General features: G+C 45.3%; 1 protein-coding gene across 4 annotated transcripts in view; it reads right to left on the reverse strand.

Annotated features, from left to right (window-relative positions):
• Positions 1 to 1,177: 1,177 nt before the first annotated feature.
• Positions 1,178 to 24,291, reverse strand: part of LOC144505235 (B-cell receptor CD22-like) — a 50,535-nt gene continuing 27,421 nt past the window's right edge. Inside the window, exons 5-10 of one of the 4 annotated variants that reach the window (XM_078231252.1) lie at positions 19,568 to 19,849; positions 15,584 to 15,823; positions 10,527 to 10,628; positions 8,999 to 9,060; positions 4,721 to 4,921; positions 1,178 to 2,148 (exon numbers count right to left, since the gene is read on the reverse strand). In XM_078231252.1, coding sequence (XP_078087378.1) covers positions 1,978 to 2,148; positions 4,721 to 4,921; positions 8,999 to 9,060; positions 10,527 to 10,628; positions 15,584 to 15,823; positions 19,568 to 19,849 — 1,058 coding nt within the window. In that variant the 3' untranslated portion in view covers positions 1,178 to 1,977. Of the gene's footprint in view, positions 2,152 to 4,720; positions 4,922 to 8,998; positions 9,061 to 10,526; positions 10,629 to 15,583; positions 15,824 to 19,567; positions 19,850 to 24,291 lie in introns of all 4 variants that reach the window. The other 3 variants (XM_078231253.1, XM_078231251.1, XM_078231254.1) reach the window with 3 other exon arrangements.

Below are 24,291 nucleotides of genomic sequence, written 5' to 3' on the forward strand. Positions count from 1 at the left end.
TTGACTGTGAGTTATTATTTTCTCAAGTTCCAGCTATCAGGAATCTCAGGCATGTTTCCCTTTCCACAATTTTTGTTGCCATGCCTGTGATGAATTGAGTGGCAGGAGCCTCTTGTTCTTTGTGTATGTGATTGGCAGCGCCTGACAGCGGAATCAAAGTGGTTTGCCAATTAGGCCCAGGGTGCTGCCACCCACTGTAAGGAGATTTCAGGAGCCTGAGGTGCTTTAAGTTTGTGCCACAGCTCCAAGAGACTTTGCTCCCTATCTATCTTGCTCAATGGATTCAGCAACATCATTACCCTGCTGATAGGGTGATAACACTATTTAGGTCTTCAGAAGTGAAAACACTGTTCTGTGAAATGTAATTACTCCCATGTCTGCTTCTGTATATAGCCCTGTTAAAATCTTCAGCAATTCTTAAGTTACTTCCAGATGCGTCTTTTCCAATACTCTCGTCTATCTCTCTGTCTTTGTCTCCCTCTGTTGCTCTTCCTTCGGTGTCTCTTTCCCTCTGTAATCTTTCTCCCTATTTCTGTTTCTCCTTCTCTCTGTTGCTGCCTCTACCATATTATTCACTGTCTCTCTTTTTCTTTGTATCTAGCTCAGCCTGTATCTCTTGCTCTCTCTCTCTCTCTCTCAATCTGAGTGTCTGTCTCTCTCTTTCTCATCCAATCGGAGGCTTTATTCTGTTCTCACCTGACTTTCCAGCAGGGGTCACTGCTGGAGTACCTTTGGCAGCAGGAACCATGACTGACATCTTGTGGTGGTAACACTCAGCAGAATCAGACCCGAATAGCTGTCACTTTTGAGCACCAATATCTCGTCTGCACCTGTCCAGGGACACACCATCCTGACTTGCACATACATGTTTTTCTTTCCCCTCAGCATCGCAGGCTCAGTATTTTGGAACACTCTATGTAGCACCATTCCTGCGAACACCATCACCACAAGGGCTGCAGATGTTCTTGGAGAAGCCCAGTCCAGGGCAATTGGGAATAGGAAATAAAAGCTGTGCTTGCCAGCGTGTGGAAGGGGATTTCTAACTAGCTAATAAGATTTATAAGCAGAATGCAGTCTTTCAAAGGACAAGGAATTAGTAAAGAGTTCAATGATTACTGAGCAAGCTAACACAGACAACATATATGTGGATGCAGTAAATGAGTCAAAACAAATAGTTATGATTTTAAAACACATATACTGATATTTTAAATGTATTTCAAATGCATTGTTCACTTGGTCAAGCAAAGTTACCGAAAGGCATGGTGGTTGAAGTCAAAAGTTTAAAACCAAAGGTCTGGGAACAGATCAATCAACAAGTCTTATCGGCTGGCATTCCTAAGAGGGAACGCATTATGCAACATTGTGAATAAACGTATTTATTGCCCAGACATGAAATAGATATGAACCCGGACGCAGGAACAACTTGGCAGTGAGCCGGTGGGAATATCCATTTTGATCTTGTGGTAGCATCTGCCGTTACTGAGCAACAGGTATGTAGTTAATGCCAAGAGGGGAGGCTACGTCCGTAATCAGTTGGACGAATAAGATATCACCATGCTATTAATGGAAATTGATTCTAAGCTAATGGAAGGCAGAATTATATATATATTATATATTAAAGTATAATTGATTCTGTATTTGACTCCATAACTCAGTTCTTCCGGAGGGTTTCTGTCGCTCTGTAGGTAGAGTTGTATTATTATTCGTAAGACTGTGGCCGGCTGTACATTTGTACTGTCTTGTGTTTTCATGTTTAATAAACTCACCTTGCGAGTTTTGAATTGTCTTAGTTTTAGGACACAATTGGCCACCTCTTGAAATTTCCCCACAATACAGCGATTCCTGCATTCTGAGAAAGAATTTTCCACAGAACATGGGAGAAGTATTTTCCGGAGTACATGTGGTTGAAAATCCATTGATCCTACGCAAAATAAATTTGTTTAGTTTCTGAACATATTTTTTCCCACATGACGCAATTTACAGTTCTCTGTGCTTGGTGCTCCGCTGATTGTGTGGATTATTCTTAAAAACAACGCAGGCATACATTATGGCGTCTTCTGAATCCTTCTTGATAACGCTTGCTTCCTCACTGCTGGTTTTACACCTGTCCACATTCTCATACACAGTGTATTCAGCAACTTGATCATCCTGCTGATAGAATGAAAAAAATGATTTAGACATGTAGAAGTGTTCTGTAAAATGAAAGCTCTCCCCTCTCTGTCTCTGTCAGAGCCTCCGGTTGCTGAAAACCCTCACCAAATGTTATACTACTTCCAGATGTGCCTATTACAATGCTCTCCTGTCTGGCCTCCATCTTCCACCCTCTGTAAATTTAAACGTATCCAAAGCTCAGCTGCTTTTATTCTAACGAACTCACATCAAACCCCATTCATCCTTCAACTCTTTACTCGCTGACCTACATTAGCTCCTTGTCCAGCTCAATTTGAAAATGATCATCCGTGTGTTCAAATGTTCCTCCCTATCTCCATAACTGTTTCCAGCACCGTGTCTCTCTGAGACCTCTATGCCCAATGTTGGTCTCTTGTGTATCACCTGCTTCCTTCACCCGACCATTGGTGAATGTTCTTCAGCTCCCATGAGCCCAGAGATTAGAAAGTTCCTCCATAACCTGCTCTGTCTCTCTATCTGTCTCTTGAGAATATCCTAATTCTAGTGCATGTCTCCCCATTACAACCATGAACTCCAAACTCATTCTTAGCACCTTAAGTTCATAAAAACCACCCAAAATATCCATTCTCATGGATATTTGTCTGATAGATGCCTGATATGTAAAAGCTTCAAAGTGTAGAATAAAACTTTCAAAAATCTTGCTTAAAGCAAATGAAGAAAGCTATTAGGAAGAATCATACGGACTCTTCGTTAACCCTGTTTTTCTCTCCAGAGATGCTGCCAGACCCTGGCATTTTTTGTTTTTGTTTCAGATTTCCAGCATCTGCAGTATTTTGCTTTTGTCAAAGCAAATTAATTTTGCTTTCGCAAAGAAAAGGGGAAATATTTAAAACAAAGATCAATAGATTTCAGGCGAAACACATTGGGGCCGATTTTACCAAATCGGCTCTAAGTGCCGGGTGCGGTCGTAAATCAGACCCGCGCCCGGCAGCCGCGCTCCAGCGCCCCCAAACGCCTTTTTTCGGCGCGGGTTCAGTGAGTGGGGCATGGCGCATTTGCATCTGTCGGATCACCGAACTGTGTATGCGCAGTTCGAAGCCGCCAGCACTCAGCGCGCCCGAGCGCGAAAGTCAAAGGCAGAGCTGACAGCACTGCTGTCTGCGCTGCCTTTGACTTTCCCTGAGGGGGGGGGGGGCCGTAGGGGGAAGGGGGGGATGTGACATCTCTTCCCTGAGGGGGGGGTAGGGGGGAGGATGTGATGTCTCTTCCCTGGGGGGGGGGGGGGGGGCGGGGAGAGGGGGGAAGGGGGGGATATGACATCTCTTCCTGAGGGGGGAGGCTGTGGGGGGGATGTGAAGTCTCCGCCCCCCCTCAGGGAAGAGGCGTCACGTCCCCCCCCTACCCCCCACCCCCCTCAGCGAAGAGACGTCACATTCCACCCCCTGCCCCTCCCCTCAGGGAAGAGACGTCACATCCCCCCTACCCCCCCCCCCCCCACTTTCAGGGAAGAGATGTCACATCCCCCCCCCCCCCCCCCGCCCAGTGAAGAGACGTCATCCTACCCATCAGGATCCCCGGAGCAAGGCCAGGATCCGGAATTGCAAGATGCTTTCGACGGACACCAGCGATCAAGGTAGGTCAAGGCCCGGGGGTCCAATCCCGGGGGGAGGGGGGGCTGCTGGCGGGGCCTGCGTCCCAGGGTGGTCCGATCGCGGGGGGGCGGTGGGCTGCCGGGGTGGTTCGCAGGGTCAGTTCGCGAAGGGTGGTCGGGGGCGATTCGGCGGTTCAGTTGCTGAGTTGAAGCCCTATCGGACTTGAGTTCAGCAACACGGTAAATGCACGGGCGCCGATCGGATCGGAGCCTCGTAAAGTGCGAATCCTTGGGTAAGTTGGACGTGGGCTTCATTATGCCGATTTAAAAGCATGCAAATGCATTTAAATCGGCCCGCTGGCCGATTTGGGCACGGGCCGGATCGGCACCCGGATCGGCCATTGGTAAAGGCGCGATTGGCCTTGGGTCGGGTCTGGACCGCGTTTTAGGCCCGACGTCCAACTTTATCACGACTTCGCGCCCGAAAACGGGCACGAAATTTTGGTAAAATCGTGCCCATTGCTTTGATAAAGGGTCATCTAGACTCAAAACGTCAGCTCTTTTCTCGCCTTAGAGATGCTGCCAGGCCTGCTGAGATTTTCCAGCATTTTCTCTTTTGGTTTCAGGGCGCTCTTTAAATATGGCTCCCCAATCTCTGAGGAGCGAGTCTTGCCGGTTCTATCAGGCCCCACTCCTTCGGAGTGATGTTTATTTTTTTTTGACAGTGTTTCGAAAGATCTGGACAGAAAACCTGGCTGTGTTTCTGGAGTGAAACACTTTGGTTTTCACTTAGAACCTGGCACTTCACCATTTCTTTGGAAAATTCTGCCTTATGAAATTGGAAAAGTTAAATGAGGAAGAAAAGACGAGAAAGATATGCTAACAGGGTGAGATGAAATAGGATGGGAGGAGGCTTGCATGGAGCAGAAACATTAGGGTAGACCTGTTAGGCTGAATGGCCTTTTCTGTGTTGTAAAATTATACATAAATGAATTTTACCTGAATGCCACTACATATCATTTGTTCTGCGTTGGGATTTTCTGGATTCAAGCCCTCAGGTTTTTTGCCAAACTGTATGGAAGCATACACCAAAGCACCTGCAGAATCCCCCCTCGGAGCATCCATTTTCTCAGCTGGACTCTCGCTCATGCACAAGTTGTCATATACTCTGTTGGTGACGGAAATGCTCTCCTGATTGTCCTGCCAAAGATAACTCAGTAAGGACTTATTTTTTTAAGGAAAGGAACCTTTTTTTTATAAAAAGCAGCCATACAATTGGAAAGACATTGGTTCTGATAGCCTTAACACATTGTTTTTTCAATTGATTTTAGTCATTATAAGAGGTTCACAGGATTGGGTGAGAGTCACTGATCATGAAATGGAGGAGAGCCCAAGACAGTAAGCATTGTAATATGTAATTTCCTCTCGCCCTTAGTTTCCAATTTGCATGATAGGATCATGTCAGCCAGTTCTCGACATACTGCTTAGCAGCACTGCAGGCCTCAGTGGAAGCCTCAAGTTTAGGTGAGACTAACACCACTTAAGAACATAAGAACATAAGAAATAGGAGCAGGAGTAGGCCATCTAGCCCCTCGAGCCTGCCCCGCCATTCAATAAGATCATGGCTGATCTGACGTGGATCAGTACCACTTACCCGCCTGATCCCCATAACCCTTAATTCCCTTACCGATCAGGAATCCATCCATCCGCGCTTTAAACATATTCAGCGAGGTAGCCTCCACCACCTCAGTGGGCAGAGAATTCCAGAGATTCACCACCCTCTGGGAGAAGAAGTTCCTCCTCAACTCTGTCTTAAACCGACCCCCCTTTATTTTGAGGCTGTGTCCTCTAGTTTTAACTTCCTTACTAAGTGGAAAGAATCTCTCCGCCTCCAAACTTAAAGCCACTTTGCAAGGAAAGTGCATTTGGACTGGAGCAGGTGCTAATAGTGATTGCAGAAGAGAGTGTGAGCAAAAAGAACCCCAAATTTTGGTGCCACATGATAGGAATTGTGCTCCAAGATTCTCTGACACAACACTGAAGGCCTGGCTGGAGGAAGGCAGGAGGCCTCGAGACAAACAGTGCAAAAGCTGAGTGAGCAAATATCTGTGGAGCAAACACCATTAAGGTCTATAAAATAATGAGAGGCATCGGTCAGTTAGATGGTCAACATATTTTCCCAAAAGTAAGGGAGTCTAAAACTAGAGGGCGAAGGTTTAAGGTGAGAGGGGAGAGAAACAAAAGGGTCCAGAGGGGCAATTTTTTCACACAGAGGTTGGTGAGTGTCTGGAACAAGCTGCCAGAGGTAGTAGTGGAGGCGAGTACAATCTTGACTTTTAGAAAGCATTTAGATAGTTACATGGATAAGATGGGCATTGAGGCATATGGGCTAAATGCGGGCAATTGGAACTAGCTTAGTGGTTTAAAAAGAGGGCGGCATGGACATGTTGGGCCGAAAGGCCTGTTTCCATGATGTAAATCTCTATGACTCTATGAATATAGCCCCAAGAATTTCAGTGACTTCACACAAGTAGTCAACGCTATTGAACTCATTTTCAATTGTCATATTACACCAACTGTATTCTCACAGATTGCTCAGTAACTATAACTGTGAGGATGGATGTTTAACTTTAATATTTGGGGAAAATATTGTGTTATTGTGTAAAGAATACAGATCTTTTTATTATTTCCTGGGATGGGGCATCAGTGGCTGGGCCAGCATTTATTGCCCATCCCTAATTGCCCTTTAGGGGGCATTTAAGAATCAACCGCATGGCTGTGGGTCTGGAGTCACATATAGGCCAAACCAGGTAAAAATGGCAGATTTCCTTCCCGAAAGGACATTAATGAACCAGATGGGTTTTTACAACAGTCAACAATGGTTTCATGGTTATCATTAGATTTCTAATTCCAGTCTTTTATTCAACTCAAATTTCACCATCTGCTGAGTTTGTGTGTGTGTGTGTGTGAGTGTGAATGGTTTAATTAAGCTGGGGAAAGGTTAATGGAAAGCTTATCCGGGAGAACTGAGAGATGAAACAGGTAGAGGTGTTAAATGTGTGCATTTGTATTGGAGCTGTGGTGAAGTGGGTTTCAAAGTAAATAAGTAAAGTTTATAAATTTGCATTATGAGCTTGAGAGGGACTTGGTTTTTTAGCTGTTAAATTTCAAAGGGGAGTAAAAGGCTTTTACAGATTTCATAAGTTAAAAAAGAGAAAGCTATTAAACTTGATTTGATTCAAATCAGGACGTAATAGGAAAAACCTCTATATATTGTGAAAAAGTTAATTTCAAAGGAGTACTGAGGGCCAAGGAATTGAAGATGAAAGGCTCAAAGAATACTTAAAGATATTGAGCTGAGTTGGATTGGCCATAAAGGGAAGACTTTCTGGTAACAGTTCTGTGCTGGGAGTAGGTGCAAATGTGAAGCAGCCACCCAGTCAAGCCAGAAGAGTCTTGGATTTCAGAAGCAGTCTTGTTTTTGAAGTTTATTGGATTTCCACAGCAGAACGAAAGTGAGTTTGAGAGGTCACATGTTGTAATCTTTACTACAATGTCTACTACAAGCAGTTTGCTTTGGGTAACATTACCAAATTTTATATTTAAACATCCATAAGGGAGTGTTGTCTGGAAGTTGTTTACTTGTGGGTCTGACCAAGTTGGTTTCTTTAGGGCAATGTTTTGTAAGACTATTTTAACTGTGTAACTTTAATCTTGTGTGCTTAAGTCTTCTCTTCTTGTTAATAAATCTTTTTTTTAAATCCCAGAAGTGTTACTGGAATTTTTTGCTGCTGAGATCAGATCTTCTCATTATCAGGATAAAAAAAGGCTATGGCCCGTAAGCCAGGTTTCCTTTTGGGACATTGTTTGCTCAACAATTACCATCTTTTGTGGTCATAACACACCCCGTCACTTTCCTACAATCCCTAGCAATAAGTTCTCACTTCCATAGCTTCACCTCACCCTTAATGCTGTATATACACCCAAATCTCACAGTTGGCACATAATTGAAAGCTATTCAACCATGACAGCCACAAAACCTAAATGAACACATTGCATCACATTCACTGCTCTGCTCTCTTGCAGGATAAGGTAGCTTATAACTTCCAGCATGGAAGGGGCAGCATGGTGGCTCAGTGGTTAGCACTGTAACCCCACAGCGCCAGTGACCTGGCTCAATTCCCGACTTGGGTCACTGTCTGTGATGAGTTTGCATGTTCTCCCCATGTCTGTGTGGGTTTCCTCCGGGTGCTCCAGTTTCCTCCCACAATCCAAAAGATGTGCTGGTTAGGTGCATTGGCCATGCTAAAATTGCCCTTAGTGTCCTGAGATGCGTAGGTTAGAGGGATTAGTGGGTAAAATATGTAGGGGTATGGGGGTAGGGCCTGGGTGGGATTGTGGTCAGTGCAGACTCCATGGGCCGAATGGTCTCTTTCTGTGCTGTAGGGTTTCTATGATTCTATGTTAAATTCTCCCTCGGTGTACCCGAACAGGCATCAGAGTGCGGCAACTAGGGGATTTTCACAGTAACTTCATTGCAGTGTTAATGTAAGCCTACTTGTGACACAGATAAATAAACTTTTAAACTTCCAGCAGCAGAAGCTAAGTGGTGATGATAGGCATTGCTGCATGTTCAATATCCAATGGAGAGGGAGTGTGTGTGTGTACGTGTGCGTATACATGTGTGTGTGTCATTATTGCCAAGTAGCCTCTATTTACCTTTATTGGCTCAAATCCAGATGTAATGCGACACAAAGAGACCAACCATGATCTTAAATGAATGGCAGGGCCAAATGACCTGCTTCTGTTCCTATTCTGTATATTCCCATGTTTCTATATTCATATGTAACAAAATAAAGACATCATGAGTGCTGCCAGTCATGAATTGCACTGAATTGCATGGTATGCTGAGTTTGCTCACACCCCTGATGTCTTGGCTAATGTCTATTCTTTAACCAGCGCCAGTAAGAGCACATTATCTGGTCACCCAACACACTGCTGTTTCTGGGGCATGCTATGTGCAAATGTTTTGTTTTGCTACATTTCCGTTGGTGTTACAGCAATAACCTCCTATTTCATGGTTATCAGATGGATCATTAGACAGAAACAGCAGGAGGGGAACCAGCATGAAAATGCTAGCTTTGTTAGTATCATGTGGGTTGATGGATGTAACAGTAGGATTACTGAAGACCACAGAGTGAGCAATGACCACTTCCAAACTATTATACGATTCCTCCCCAAATACTCCTCTCCAAATTTGACGGGATCTTCACAAACCTGTTTTGGGTCCTGCATCTCACTGTGGAACACTGGTTGCGACTGAATTTCAGGCTTTTTTCCTGAAACAGAAAACAGAATGAATCAGTTGTTGTTTAGTCAGTATTTCTCTGGGCCGGAGAAATTCATGGGTTCAAGTTCCACTCTAAGAATTGAGCACATAGGTGTCATGTTGACATTCCAGAGCAGTACCGAGGCAGTGCTACACTGTAGGTGCTGCCATCCTTTCAATGGAATATTAAACTGAGACCCTGTCTGCATTCTCAGCTGGATGTAAAAATGCCTTGAAAGTTCTCCCAATACAATGTCAATCACTTAACCAACATCAGATTATTCAGTTATTACCACGTTGCTCTTTGTGAGAACTCACTGCATGAAGATTGACCCTGGGTTTCCTGTGTTATGACAATGACTAGAGTTTAAAAGTGATTCATTAGTCATAATGAATCACTTTTAGTCATACCCTGTAGTCAGAAAATACACAATGTAAATGCCACTTATTTCTTGCTTAATGGGAGGTTTTCTCAGAAAGAAGCTCAAAGGCCATCGATATTTGGACACTGAATCATAAAACTCTGAAGTTAATGATTGCCATGAAATGGAAAACAGCAGATATCCCCTAGTGGTCCAAGAAACTAGTATATTGACACATTGAAAGCCAGCTGCAAGGTCTACAAACTTCATACTGAGGACTGAGAGAGAGAGCTTGACACTGAATAGACTTGATGGGACACTGCTCTATGTATTTGTGACTTTCAATTTGCTTCTGTTGAAATGAACCAACAACTTTTTGCTTAAATCATTCTTTGGGGTGGGGGCAGGTATTCTACCTCCAGCTGCCCTTCAGATGGAACAGCTGCACTTTGTGTGGCAAAGGCACATCCACACAGCTGTTGGTCCAGTAATTCCAGTCGATGGTAGATACAACAGCATTGGCACACCAGTGGCAGAGTAAGTGAATGCTTAGGGTGATGGATAGGCTGCCAATCAATCAGACTGCTCTCGGATCTACAATACATCAAAACATTGTATGTGATGCAGAAGGAAGATGATAGAATTCCCATACACTTACTGTTTCCTTCAAAGTGGTAGGGATTATGGATGTAGGAGGTACTATTGAAGAAGTGACGATAAGACTGACTCCAGTTGTCACAAACAAAGTCACTGGTTAGCAGTAAGTCCATCAGTTACCAGCGGATGCGCTGATGACTGGTAGATCTGAGAAGTATTCAGCCAAATGATCCGAAAGAAATTGCTACGGAGGAAGATAAATATGAAGAAAAGGACAAACTAACTGGCAAAGAACATCAGAGGAGTAAGAAATAGATGGGTACGAAACCAAAACACTGAGGAGGTAGAAGAATGAGGGGGTTATTAGGCAGTAGTAATGGAAGTGTTGCTCTGCAAGAAATCCACCCAGGCAGTGCCAGGGAAACAGTTTCAACAGCAATGGTCAAGGTTAGACAATGATTGTAACTAGACTCTTCTGTGCTTTGTGAAGAAAGAGTTGGCGGCAGGGACTTCTTACCTCTGCACAAGTATTTCCTTTGTGTCCAAAGTCCAATGGCCAGGAGAAGTATTGCCCCAACAATTGATCCTGCAATTACTAGTGGCAGAAAGGAGGCTGGAACTGCAAATAAGACATCTTTCATTAGCTGCAACTGATGATTAAATGAAATTATTTGTTCTATTTTTCTTTTAGTTTTTTTCCTCTCTCATTTGGAAGGTGATTTCTGTTTACGTAGCGTTTCACAAATATTACTGTGCAGCAACAGACTGTAAGCTCTAGCTATCTGTGCATGTTATCTCTTACACTAGCAATAATCTGAATCCCATGTGTCTCTGACACCCCTGTTTCCATATTCCTTTATTCTCCATTTTTTCAACGACCTACCAAATCCATTCTTATATGTTGACATGGTCTCTCTTTCAACTGCTAACTCTAGTAATGCATCACTATGTGAGAAAAAATTCCCTTAAGTTTCTCACATTTAGTCTTACAGAAAATAAAGACAAGAGGCAATCTAATTGAGATGTCTAAGGTGATTAAATGAGGTGATAGTTTCCTCCTCTCTGCAGTAGGGACCACAAAACAAAGGGCATAACTTTAAATTAGAGCTAGGCTGTTCAGAGGTGATGTCGGGAAGCATTTCTTCACACAAGAGGAAATCTGAAATACAAACAGAAAATGTTGGAAAATCTCAGCTAGTCTAACAGCATCTGTGGAGAGAGAACAGAGCTAACGTTTCAAGTCTGGATGACTCTTCATCAGAGCTAAAGAAAACTGTGCGTGTATGTGTGTGAGAAAGAGAGGGAGAGAGGGAGGTATTTGTGTGTGTGAGAGGGCGGGAGCTGTGCGTATGTGTGTGATGTGGCGATGCCGGCGTTGGACTGGGGTAAACACAGTAAGAAGTCTCACAACACCAGGTTAAAGTCCAACAGGTTTATTTGGTAGCAAAAGCCACTAGCTTTAGGAGCGCTGCTCCTTTGTCAGGTAAGTGGGAGTTCTGTTCACAAACAGGGCATATAAAGACACAAACTCAATTTACAAAATAATGGTTGGAATACGAGTCTTTTCAGGTAATCAAGTCTTAAAGGTACAGACAATGTGAGTGGAGAGAGGGTTAAGCACAGGTTAAAGAGATGTGTATTGTCTCCAGACAGGACAGTTAGTGAGATTTTGCAACTCCAGGCAAGTCATGGGGGTGACAGATAGTGTGACATGAACCCAAGATCGCGGTTAAGGCCATCCTCATGTGTGCGGAACTTGGCTATCAGTCTCTGCTCAGTGACTCTGCTTTGTCGTGTGTCGTGAAGGCCACCTTGGAGAACGCTTACCCGAAGATCAGAGGCCGAATGCCCGTGACCGCTGAAGTGTTCCCCAACAGGAAGAGAACACTCTTGCCTGGTGATTGTCGAGCGGTGTTCATTCATCCATTGTCGTAGCGTCTGCGTGGTCTCCCCAATGTACCATGCCTCGGGACATCCTTTCCTGCAGCGTAACAGGTAGACAACGTTGGCCGAATTGCAAGTGTATGTACTGTGTACCTGGTGGATGGTGTTCTCACGTGAGATGATGGCATCCGTGTTGATGGTCCGGCACGTCTTGCAGAGGTTGCTGTGGCAGGGTTGTGTGGTGTCATGGTCACTGTTCTCCTGAAGGCTGGGTAATTTGCTGCGGACAATGGTCTGTTTGAGGTTGTGCGGTTGTTTGAAGGCAAGAAGTGGGGGTGTGGGGATGGCCTTGGCGAGATGTTCGTCTTCATAGGGCATGTTGAAGGCTCTGGAGGAGATGTCGTAGCTTCTCCACTCCGGGGAAGTATTGGACGACGAAGGGTACTCTGTCCACCGTGTCCCGTGTTTGTCTTCTGAGGAGGTCGGTGATGTTTTTCGCTGTGGCGTGTCGGAACTGTCGATCGATGAGTCGAGCGCCATATCCTGTTCTTATGAGGGCATCTTTCAGTGTCTGGAGGTGTCTGTTGCGATCCTCCTCATCCGAGCAGATCCTGTGTATACGGAGGGCTTGTCCGTAGGGGATGGCTTCTTTAACGTGTTTAGGGTGGAAGCTGGAGAAGTGGAGCATCGTGAGGTTATCTGTGGACTTGCGGTACAGTGAAGTGTTGAGGTGACCGTCCTTGATGGAGATGCGTGTGTCCAAGAATGCAACCGATTCTGAAGAGTAGTCCATGGTGAGTCTGATGGTGGGATGGAATTTGTTGATGTCAGTGATTGTTCACCATGAGTCCAAAGGAAGAACATGTCATCGATGTATCTAATGTATAGCATCGGTTGAAAGTCCTGTGCGGTGAAGAGATCTTGTTCGGACCTGTGCATGAAGATTTTGGCATATTGAGGCGCGTATTTGGTCCCCATGGCTGTTCCGTGTGTCTGGATGAAGAACCGGTTGTTGAAGGTGAAGACATTGTGGTCCAAGATGAAGCGGGTGAGTTGTAAAATTGCATCTGGAGACAGGCAGTTGTCGGCATTGACTACTGAGGCAGTTGCAGCAATGCCATCATTGTGGGGGATGCTGGTGTAGAGTGCTGAGACATCCATTGTGACGAGGAGTGCTCCTGGTTCAACTGCTCCATGTGTGCTGAGTTTCTTTAGGAGTCCATAGTGTTGCCACAAAAGCTGGGGGTTCTTTGTACAATGGGTTTCAGGATGCCCTCGACGTAGCCGGAGAGGTTCTCGCACAGGGTCCCATTGCCCAATGCGATGGGACGGCCGGGAGTGTTTGCGTTGTGTATCTTCGGGATGCAGTAGAGATCTCCAACGCGGGGAGTACGTGGGATAAGAGCCCGGAGGGTGCTGGTGTCTCGACACGTTACACCAGCATCCCCCACGACGATGGCATTGCTGCAACTGCCTCAGTGCTCAACGCCGACAACTGCCAGTCTCCAGATCCAATTTTACAACGCATCCGTTTCATCCTGGACCACAATGTCTTCACCTTCAACAACCAATTCTTCAATCAGACACACGGAACAGCCATGGGGACCAAATTCGCACCTCAATATGCCAACATCTTCATGCACAGGTTCGAACAAGATCTCTTCACTGCACAAGACCTTCAGCCGATACTATACACTAGATACATCGATGACATTTTCTTCCTTTGGACTCATGGTGAACAATCACTGAAACAACTACATGATGACATCGACAAGTTCCATCCCACCAACCGACTCACCATGAACTACTCTCCGGAATCGGTTGCATTCTTGGACACACACATCTCTATCACGGACGGTCACCTCAGCACTTCACTGTACCGCAAGCCCACGGATAACCTCACAATGCTCCACTTCTCCAGCTTCCACCCTAAACACGTTAAAGAAGCAATCCCCTATGGACAAGCCCTCCGTATACATAGGGTCTGCTCAGATGAGGAAGATCGCAACAGACACCTCCAGACGCTGAAAGATGCCCTCATAAGAACAGGATATGGCGCTCGACTCATCGATCGACAGTTCCGACACGCCACAGCGAAAAACCGCACCGACCTCCTCAGAAGACAAACATGGGAACGGCGGACAGAGTACCCTTCATCGTTCAGTACTTCCCCGGAGCGGAGGAGCTATGACATCTTCTCCGGAGCCTTCAACAGGTCATTGATGAAGATGAACGTCTCGCCAAGGCCATCCCCACACCCCCACTTCTTGCCTTCAAACAACCGCACAACCTCAAACAGACCATTGTCCGCAGCAAACTACCCAGCCTTCAGGAGAACAGTGACCATGACACCACACAACCCTGCCACAGCAACCTCTGCAAGATGTGCTGGATCATCGACACGGATGCCATCATCTCATGTGAGAACACCATCCACCAGGTACACGGTACATACACTTGCAACTCGGCCAACGTTGTCTACCTGATACGCTGCAGGAAAGGATGTCCCAAGGCATGGTACATTGGCGAGACCATGCCGATACTACAACAACGGATGAACGAACATCACTCGACAATCACCAGGCAAGAGTGTTCTCTTCCTGTTGGGGAACACTTCAGCGGTCACGGACATTCGGCCTCTGATCTTCGGGTAAGCGTTCTCCAAGGCGGCCTTCACGACACATGACAACGCAGAGTCGCTGAGTACAGAATGATAGCCAAGTTCCGCACACATGAGGATGGCCTCAACTGGGATCTTGGATCCATGTCACACTACATGTCCGATATGATATCAGCTTTCTAGCATCACTCTTCCCATTAAAAATGACAAATGGTACGACTTAAATATTTTTTTAATGAGAACTTTATGGATTACCCACTCCTAACATGGGTACTATTTCCAGGGGTTAATGTTAAAGGGCCATGGGAGTGTGGTTTGACCAGGAGTTCATGTGAGGGAGCCAAGTAGCTAGCGAACGTAGATGTGATTATGTGCCTGTTCCTGATTCTGAACATACGCATAGATGTCGCTAGAAAAGACTTGTTTACATTTGATTTCTGTGTTTGCACCTATTTCCCAGCAAAAAAGGGGCGTTGATATTGAGAGTGATTGGGGTTCCCCGATGAACTTGGGAGGTCACTAGGAGTTCCACTGCTGGGAAACCCTGATTTAATTGAAAAGCAAGGACAAGATTGAGTGACTGATTGACGAACTCCTGTTTATATACTCCGCTATTCCCTTGATCAACATTCCTCAGGCACAGGAACCCATCTGTTTCTAGCCATCCTGCCCCATCCCTTCATAGTTTTAAACACTTCACAAATATTTGGTCATAAATTTGTGTTGACATTCACCATTATAAATTGCTTAAGTTAGCATCTCATATTCATTTTGATGATCTCAGCTGTCACAATAAAATTGCAGACTCCAATCACTGGGTCAATGGGACAGGGGTGATGCAAAATATGTTGTTCTCTTCCAACATTGTCACTCCCTAGTTTATTAAAATAAACTAACTTGTTTAGAAACAGACTGGGAAACACCGCAGTCAATTCAGGAGCTATGGCATGTTGTGACAAAAACTTATTCAAGATCTTTTGGCTGGTTGTAATTTGGATTTTGTTTATAAGTTTTCTCTTTTCTTTCACCTTACGTGCATGCTAAAAATAATACTAATAATGTTTACTTACGCTGTGTTGACTTCAAACACCGTTGCTCTGAATATATAACGCCATGTTTATTCCGAGCTTGACATGAAACACAAATACCTAATGTTGTTTGCAGAGTCAGTGTGCTGTTGGTAAATTTGCCGTTGATCACTGGTTTGACATTGCCTGGGTAGATCCATGTAATCTCTGCCAGAGGGTTGGTTTTGGCCACACAAATAAAGCTCATCCCAGATTGGTTGATGTTTATTTCATATGGTTTGTCTGTGGGAAGAAGGTGAACCACAGTCATTTGCAGATTATTGGTTTTCTCTCCTTACTGTCCTCAATTTCATTGTAAGAAGTCTCACAACATCAGGTTAAAGTCCAACAGGTTTATTTAGAATCACAAGCTTTCAGAGAGCTGCTCCTTCATCAGGATTCACCTGAAGGAGCAGCGCTCCGAAAGCTCGTGATTTTAAATAAACCTGTTGGACTTTAACCTGGTGTTATGAGACTTCTTACTATGCCCACCCCAGTCCAACGCTGGCATCTCCACAACATCTCAATTTCATTGGAAGACTGCTCATCGAGCCTAGTTCCCATGGGAATTGACTGATCTTCCAATACCTTATCCAATTTTCAGCAGTGAATCTAGACTGAGTGTCAATAAATTATGTGATCATGACTATCTGTTGGCTCGGGTTGATAGCTGGGCCTGCCTATTGGTTGGGGTTGCTATCCATGCCTGTATATTGGCTGTTACTATCTGTGCCCGTCAATTGGTTGTTGTTCTCCATGTCTGTCCATTCACTGTTGCTACCTGGGCCTGTCCATTGGTTGTTGCCATCCGTACCTGTCTATTGGCTGTTGCTATCCATGCCTGTCTATTGATTGGGGTTGCTATCCATGCCTGTCTCTTGGCTGTTACTATCCATGTCTGTCTATTGCTCCCCATGCCTGTCCATTCACTGTTGCTATCCATGCCAATTGGCTGGAATTGCTACCCTGCCTGACTATTGACTGGGGTCAATACCATAGGATGGGTTATACTGAGTAAATCTCATGAACCCAACACTTATTTTTGCTCCTAAAAAAAACATGTGCGATTTTAGGATTGTGAAATATATTTGAAAATATATTATGCTTGGTGCACAACAAGACCATCTCATTTTAATCTGAGTTGATGATACTCACTTCATTCTCACCATTAACATGACTATAATTTTTCCCTACCTCCAGTCCTTTTAGGTTGAATTTCATCTTGCCCCCTCCACCACTGTCACCCTGAGCCCTTTGTTCCTCAGCATCCAGATTCCTGAACTTCCAAAATCCCATTTCTCCACCAGTGGCAGCAGCCTAGATCACAGAGGAGTGGAATTCTCGTTTTAACCAATGCCCGCCTTCCCACATCTCTCTCCTCATCCTCAAAAAATGCAGCAGAATTCTTTTCATGAAAATGTTATGAAGTGTTGATTTTAGGGGTATCCAGGGAAAGTGTTTTGTTTCTCATTATGGAGCTGGCACTTGTAATGGTATCTACAGAACTGAAATTATTTACAATATATAATAATGGCTTGGATGAAGGAAACAAATGTAACATTGACAAGTTTGTGGGTGGCACAAAAATGGTTGGGAAGGCAAGTGGTGAGGGTAACACAAAGGGTGGGAGTTTCCAGCCTCGCTTGCCCCAAGACCGGAAAATCCCACCCGAGGTCAACGGACCTTTGCATGGTCCGTCCCACCCACTATGATTGCCATGGTGGGCGGTATGGGAAAATTCCATCCAAAGAGTCTACAGAGGGATATGGACAGTGAAGTTATGTACTTTGGTAGGAAGAATAAAGGGGTGGAATATCATTTAAGTGCAGAAAAACTTCAGAAAACTATAGCACAGAGGGATTTGGAGGTCCTCGTGCATAAATCACAAAAAGCTAGCATGCAAGTTCAGCAGGTAATAGGGAAGGGAAATGAAATGTTGGCCTTTATTTCAAAGAATGCAGTATAAAAATAGGGAATTCTTGCTAAAACTATACATGGCACCAGTTAGACCACACTGGAAAATTGTGAACAGTTTTGGTCCCCTTATCAAAGGACAGATATACTGGCATTAGAGGCTGTCCAGAGTAGGTGCACTTAGTTGATTCTGGGTATGGAGGGATTTTGTTACAAAGAGACGTTGAATAGGTTGGGCCTGTACTCATTGGAGTTTAGAAGAATGAGAGGCAAACTCATTGATACATATAAAATTCTCAAAGGGCTTGACAAGGTAAATGCTCAGAGACTGTTTCCCCTTGTGGGAGGGTCTAGAACCAGACAGCATAATCTCAGAGTAAGGAGTCACCCATTTAAGACAGAGGTGAGGAGGAATTTCTTCTCTCAGAGGGTAGTGAATCTGTGGAATTATTTTACACAGTAAGAGTTTTAACAACACCGGGTTAAGGTCCAACAGGTTTATTTGGTAGCAAATACCATTAGCTTTCGGAGCACTGCTTCTTCGTCAGATGGAGTGGAAATCTGCTCTCAAACAGGGCACAGAGACACAAAATCAAGTTACAGAATACTGATTAGAATACGAATCTCTACAGCCAACCAGGTCTTAAAGATACAGACAATGTGAGTGGGCTGCACATACAGTAGTTCCTGTTTGCCCAGTTCTCACTGGCATGTTTAACTTGGCCTTGCATCAATCGATTCCTGCAAAGATCTAGAATGCAATGAGATCTCTGTGTTGCTCCAACTCTTGTTTTGTGTGAAATCCTCCCCCTCCTCCCCCTCCTCACTTTCTTTCTTTAAGATTCTCCTCAAAATCCATCCTCTTGACCCAACTTTTGGTTACTTACATTAATCCTTCATCAGGTTGGTGGTGGCTTTTGTCTGATTAAGTCTCTGTGCATTGGCATAGATTTTTTTACATTAAAGATGCAATGTGAATGTAAGTTGGTGTTAACAATAAGTATGTATGAAGGAGTTCATTTGTCCCATCCTGATCATTGTTCAATAGATACCTACACGCCCTATATCACAGCATTAAACTGCCTCCTGAATGACTCCAGAGTTTTGACCTCTGCGTAAACCCTTCCCTCAGAATGTCATAGGAGAAAGTCAAAAAGATCCCTGACTAAAAATCACTTGACCCCACCTCATGTTAAAATCATTCTAATTAGTCTCAGAGCCGCTGGATGAGAGAGGTGAAAAGAATAGTCAGAAACCCCACTCCGGGCTATAATACAGTGCTCAGGTAAGGCGGTTTTGTGATGACAGGATAAGGTTGTACTGTTGTTTTTGGTGCAGGCTCAATGGGCTCCTTCTGCACTGTAGGGTTTCTATGATTTTATGATTATGTTAGTAATACCTTACAGTCCCCTTCCACCTCAAATTCTGTGTCTACATTAAATGGTTATCTTTTCGGAGCTTCTGAAAATTAGAAATGAATTTTTGCTTTATGAAGTGCAATACAGAAATATTAATATAAAAGCAAAATACCGCAGATGCTGAAATCTGAAACAAAAACAGAAAATGCTGGAAAATCTCAGCAGGTCTGACAGCATCTATGGGGAAAGAATAGAGTCAATGTTTCGAGTCTAGATGACCCTTCATCAGAGCAGGACTTTAGAACAACCAGGGTGTGTGGGAAAAGGCAGGGAGAGGCGCTTTGGGTAAAAGCAAATTATTGCGGATGCTGGAATCTGAAACCAAAAGAGAAAATGCTGGAAAATCTCAGCAAGTCTGGCAGCATCTGGAAGGAGAGAAATGAACTGATGTTTTGAGTCCACATGAACCTTGTCAAAGCTTTGACAAAGGGTCATGTGGATTCAAAACGTCAGCTCTTTTCACTCCCAAAAGATGCTGCCAGACCTGCTGAGATTTTCCAGCATTTTCTCTTTTGGTTTCAGAGGTGATTTGGGGCCAGGTGGATTGATAAAACTCGAGAAAGGGAAAGGTTAACATTATTGTTTGTCAACACCATTGTGCTTATCACAGAATTAACTCAATCATAAAAAACCCTAAAAATGTATGGTCACTTGCATTGGACACTGATTTCCAAAGCCTCCGAGTTCACATGTCCAATCCGATTTGTTGCTGTACAGTTGTAGAACCCAGAATCACTCCTTGAAATATTGTGGAAGGACAGAATTCCTCTCGTGCTATTTTGAGATTCTGTATGGCCTTTGTCATCCTCCTTCTTATACCAGGTGTATGTAGCTTCCGGGTTACTATTACCGGTACATTTCAAAGAGACCGCATCACCCTCTTTGATCTCCAAAAGTGATCCATTAACTACTTGAATGGTTATGTTTTTGGGTGCATCTGAAAGTAAAACAATAGTTATTGGGATAACAATGTGGAGGACAGCACAGTTCTTTTGTAGGTATTCATTTCATGGGATGTGGGCGCTGCTGATTGTACCAGCATTTGTTACCTATCCCTCATTGCCCTTGAACTGAGTGGCTTGCTAGGCCATTTCAGAGGGCATTTAAGACCATAAGACCATAAGACATAGGAGCGGAAGTAAGGCCATTTAGCCCTATTGCAGTGGATCGGGAGTCACATGTAAGTAAGGATGGAAGATTTCCTTCCCTAAAGGACATTAGCGAACCAGATGGGTTTTTACAACAATAAACAATGCTTGATGAATCGACTTTTAGTTCCAAGTTTTTATTGAATTCAAATTTCACCATCTGCCATGGTGGGATTTGAACCTGGCTCCCCAAGGCAATGCCTTGAGTCTCTGGATTGCTAGGCCAGTGACAATATCATGATGCCACCATCTCCCATAGTTATTGCTGTAGCACTGGGTATTATTAATTTAATCGGTTTTCCGCCATAATTCAAATCCCCACAAGAATAAGTTAAGCTATATTTTCTTATCTTGTTATTAAGGGAGATTATTTGATCTTATCTTGTACATAGAATCAGAGGGTCATAGAATGAAAAGGAGGTCATTTGTCCCTTCAAGTCTGTACATTCTACATAGCCCTGTTAATTTTCCTCCTCAATTGTTTTATCAATTTTGTTTTGAAACCTACTGGTAAATTTGCTTTCACTGCTATTTCTGACAGTGCACTTCAGATCACAACAATTCCCAGTGTAAATAAATGTTTCTTCATGTCACCTCTAGGTCTTCAGTTTGTGTTCTCTGGTTCACAACTTCATACCACTGGGAACACTTTCTCCTTATTTACTCTATCAAAACCCTTCAAGATAATGAACATTTCTATCAAAGCTCTTCTTAACATTCACTGCTCTGAAGAGAAAAACCCAAAATCTTAATAATCTTTATATAAATGCTATATAATTTTTAACAAACTTGCAAGGGTGTGTACACTATTAGTAAAATCAAGAATCCCCCATGCTTTTATAATCGGTTTCTGAACTTGTCCCACAATGTTCAAAAAATGTATATCTACCCCTTGGTCTAGCTGTTCTACATCATTGCACCTTTTAGTTTATACTGCTCATTCCTGGAAACCTAACTATATCACTTCAAACACCCCTGTGATAAATTGCATCTACCATACTTCCGCCCATTTACCAGTCTACCCATGTCCTTCCTAAATTTTCCATTATCCTTCTCATTATTTACCACATTTAGAGATTTGCATCATTTGCAAACTGTGGTGAACCATTGTTGGTTCCCACCAGGTAGTGCTGAGCCATGGTCTGGCCAGTACTATGAGTCTGTAGATATGTTACTGTTGGGGTTAGGGTTGGGCTGTTCTACCTGTTAATATAGTCCTATGGTACACCCCAGTTGGCTCCGCCTCCTGGGAGAGGTATAAAGGTCACTGCTCTGCCTGGTGACCCTTTAGTCTGGGATCGGAAACTGTATATAGTAGCTCTGTTATTGTTGGCAATAAAAGCCTTTATTTCCCGAGTACATCCTGCCTCTCGTGTGTTATATCGCGCATCAATTTTATTGCCAACAAGTAAATTCTTTTTTTTTTGAAAAAAAACGACAAAAGAAAACATGGAGCAAATGCTTAAACCCGAACGGCTTACGTTGGACCCACGTGCGGCGGGAGCATCGAACACTTTCGACCACTGGTTGAAGTGTTTCCAAGATTACCTCGACGCCTCCACAGCGGTCACCGACGACGCCGACAGACTCCAGGTCCTCCACGCGAGGGTAAGCGACGCTGTATACTTAGCGATCCGTGGGGCCACTGACTACAAAGGGGCCCTCGAGCTTCTCAAGAAGCGATACAGCAAATCGCCGAATGAGGTCCATGCTCGACACCTTCTAGCCACTCGACGGCGGCAGCCCGGCGAAACGACGGAACAGTACGCGTGCGAGCTTCAGCAGCTAGCCAGAGCCTGCAACTGCAAGTCAGTGTCAGCAGACCAGTACATGAGCGACCTAGTTCGAGATACATTCGTGGCGGGAATCGGCTCGTCGTACATCCGCCTTCGGCTGTTGGAGCAAGGTAACCTCGATCTCACTAAAACCATAGAGTTAGCTGATGCTCTAGAAACGGCCTCCAAAAGTCTGGAGATGTACCCCGACGACCACGTGGAGACAGTGTGGCAGGGGCAGTCGCAGACTCCAGTTTATTCAGCGGGACCGAAAAACTGCACGATTGCGTTCCGAGCCTCGGACCTGACGACGGCAGCAGCTCCAGGTGGCCCGCGGTGTTACTTCTGTGGGGGGGTGAAACACCCTTGGCAGCGATGTCCAGCTAAAGCGGTGTTGTGCTCCGCCTGCGGCAAGAAGGGGCATTATTCCAAAGTATGCCGGTCCAAACCTCCATCCAACAACAGCAGTGCGGCGTGTGACTCCCCGGAGCCGGCCTCCTTGTCTTCTGCGTCTTCAAGGTCTTCTCCCACATGCGATTCCAGGACGTCGCCATTCCGAACGACGGAGTCGCAAGACACGTGTGACCTGCAGGGGCCGCAGGTTTTGGCGCCATCGTCCACGTGCGACCTATGGGGGCAGCCATTTTGGTCGGCACCGACCGCGAATGACCAGCAGGGGTCGTCATCAACCATCTCAGCTGCCTGCAGTTGCACCCACGAACCAACGGTGACGTCGATCATCCTGGACCAGGCCAAGCCTCACAGACTCGACAAGTCCATGATGGACATACAGGTAAACAGACACCCGATTTATTGTTTGTTTGACAGCGGGAGCACGGGGAGCTTCATTCACCCGGACACCGTGAAGCGGTGTGGTCTCCAGATTCGGACTGTCAAGCAGACAATTTCGATGGCGTCAAGGTCCTGGTCTGTCACCGTGCTAGGGAGCTGCGTAGTCAATCTGACGGTGCAGGGCACGGTTTACGAGAACTTCAAGCTCCTTGTGTTACTGCACCTTTGCGCGCCGATACTCCTAGGACTAGATTTTATGGTCCACTTGAAGAGTGTAACCCTGCAGTACAATGGGCCACTCCCTCCGCTTTCAGTGGGAGACCCGCAGCCTCTAAATTGCCCAACGCGCTCCACATGTAGTCTCTCAACGCTTAGGATTACCACACCCTCCCTATTCCAGAATCTCGTGCCAGGCTGCAAGCCCATTGCAACAAAGAGCAGGTGTTACAGCGCTGAGGATCGGATCTTCATTCGATCTGAAGTTCAGCGGCTCCTCAAGGAAGGGATCATCCAACCTAGCGCTAGTCCTTGGAGAGCGCAAGTCGTGGTGGTTAAGAATGGGAACAAACTCCGGATGGTCATAGACTATAGTCAGACCATTAACAGATACACGCAGCTGGATGCGTATCCCCTCCCGCGCATATCTGACATGGTCAACCAGATTGCGCAGTACCGGGAGTTCTCCACCATCGACTTAAAATCTGCTTACCACCAGCTCCCCATTTGCCCAGAGGACCGACAATACATGGCCTTTGAGGCGGATGGTCGCCTGTACCATTTTTTAAGGATTCCTTTTGGTGTCACGAATGGGGTCTCGGTCTTCCAGCGTGCTATGGACCAAATGGTGGACCAGAACGGGCTGCGGGCTACCTTCCCGTACCTGGATAACGTCACCATCTGCGGCCATGGGGACGTTATCAGGACCACGATGCCAACCTTCTTAGATTCTTACGCACTGCATCTCGCCTGAATCTGACCTACAACAGGGAGAAGTGTGCATTTCGCACGCGCCGCCTAGCTATCCTCGGATACGTGGTGGAAAACGGGATCCTTGGCCCTGATCCAGACCGTATGCGTCCCCTCCTCGAACTCCCCCTGCCCACTAGCATCAAAGCACTGAGAAGATGTTTAGGCTTCTTCTCATACTATGCACAGTGGGTTCCCAATTACGCGGACAAAGCCCGTCCGCTCATCAAGTCTACCTCTTTTCCCCTAGCAACAGAGGCTCACTTAGCCTTTGCAAGAATAAAAGCCGACATCGCGAAAGCCACGATGCACGGTATCGATGAGTCCATCCCCTTCCAGGTGGAGAGTGATACATCTGATTTCGCCCTGGCCGCCACACTTAACCAGGCGGGCAGGCCCGTCGCCTTTTTCTCTCGCACCCTCCAAGGCCCTGAAATTCGACATTCGGCGGTGGAAAAGGAGGCCCAGGCCATTGTGGAGGCCATTCGGCATTGGCGGCATTACTTGGCGGGAAAACGGTTCACTCTACTCACGGACCAGCGGTCCGTGGCGTTCATGTTCAACAACACGTTACGGGGTAAGATCAAGAATGATAAAATCTTGAGGTGGAGAATCGAACACTCCACCTACAATTAGGATATCATGTACCGTCCGGGGAAGCTCAACGAGCCCTCGGATGCCCTGTCGCGTGGAACATG

Source organism: Mustelus asterias, chromosome 16, assembly GCF_964213995.1.
Source record: "Mustelus asterias chromosome 16, sMusAst1.hap1.1, whole genome shotgun sequence".
Classification (NCBI taxonomy): Eukaryota; Metazoa; Chordata; class Chondrichthyes; order Carcharhiniformes; family Triakidae; genus Mustelus; species Mustelus asterias.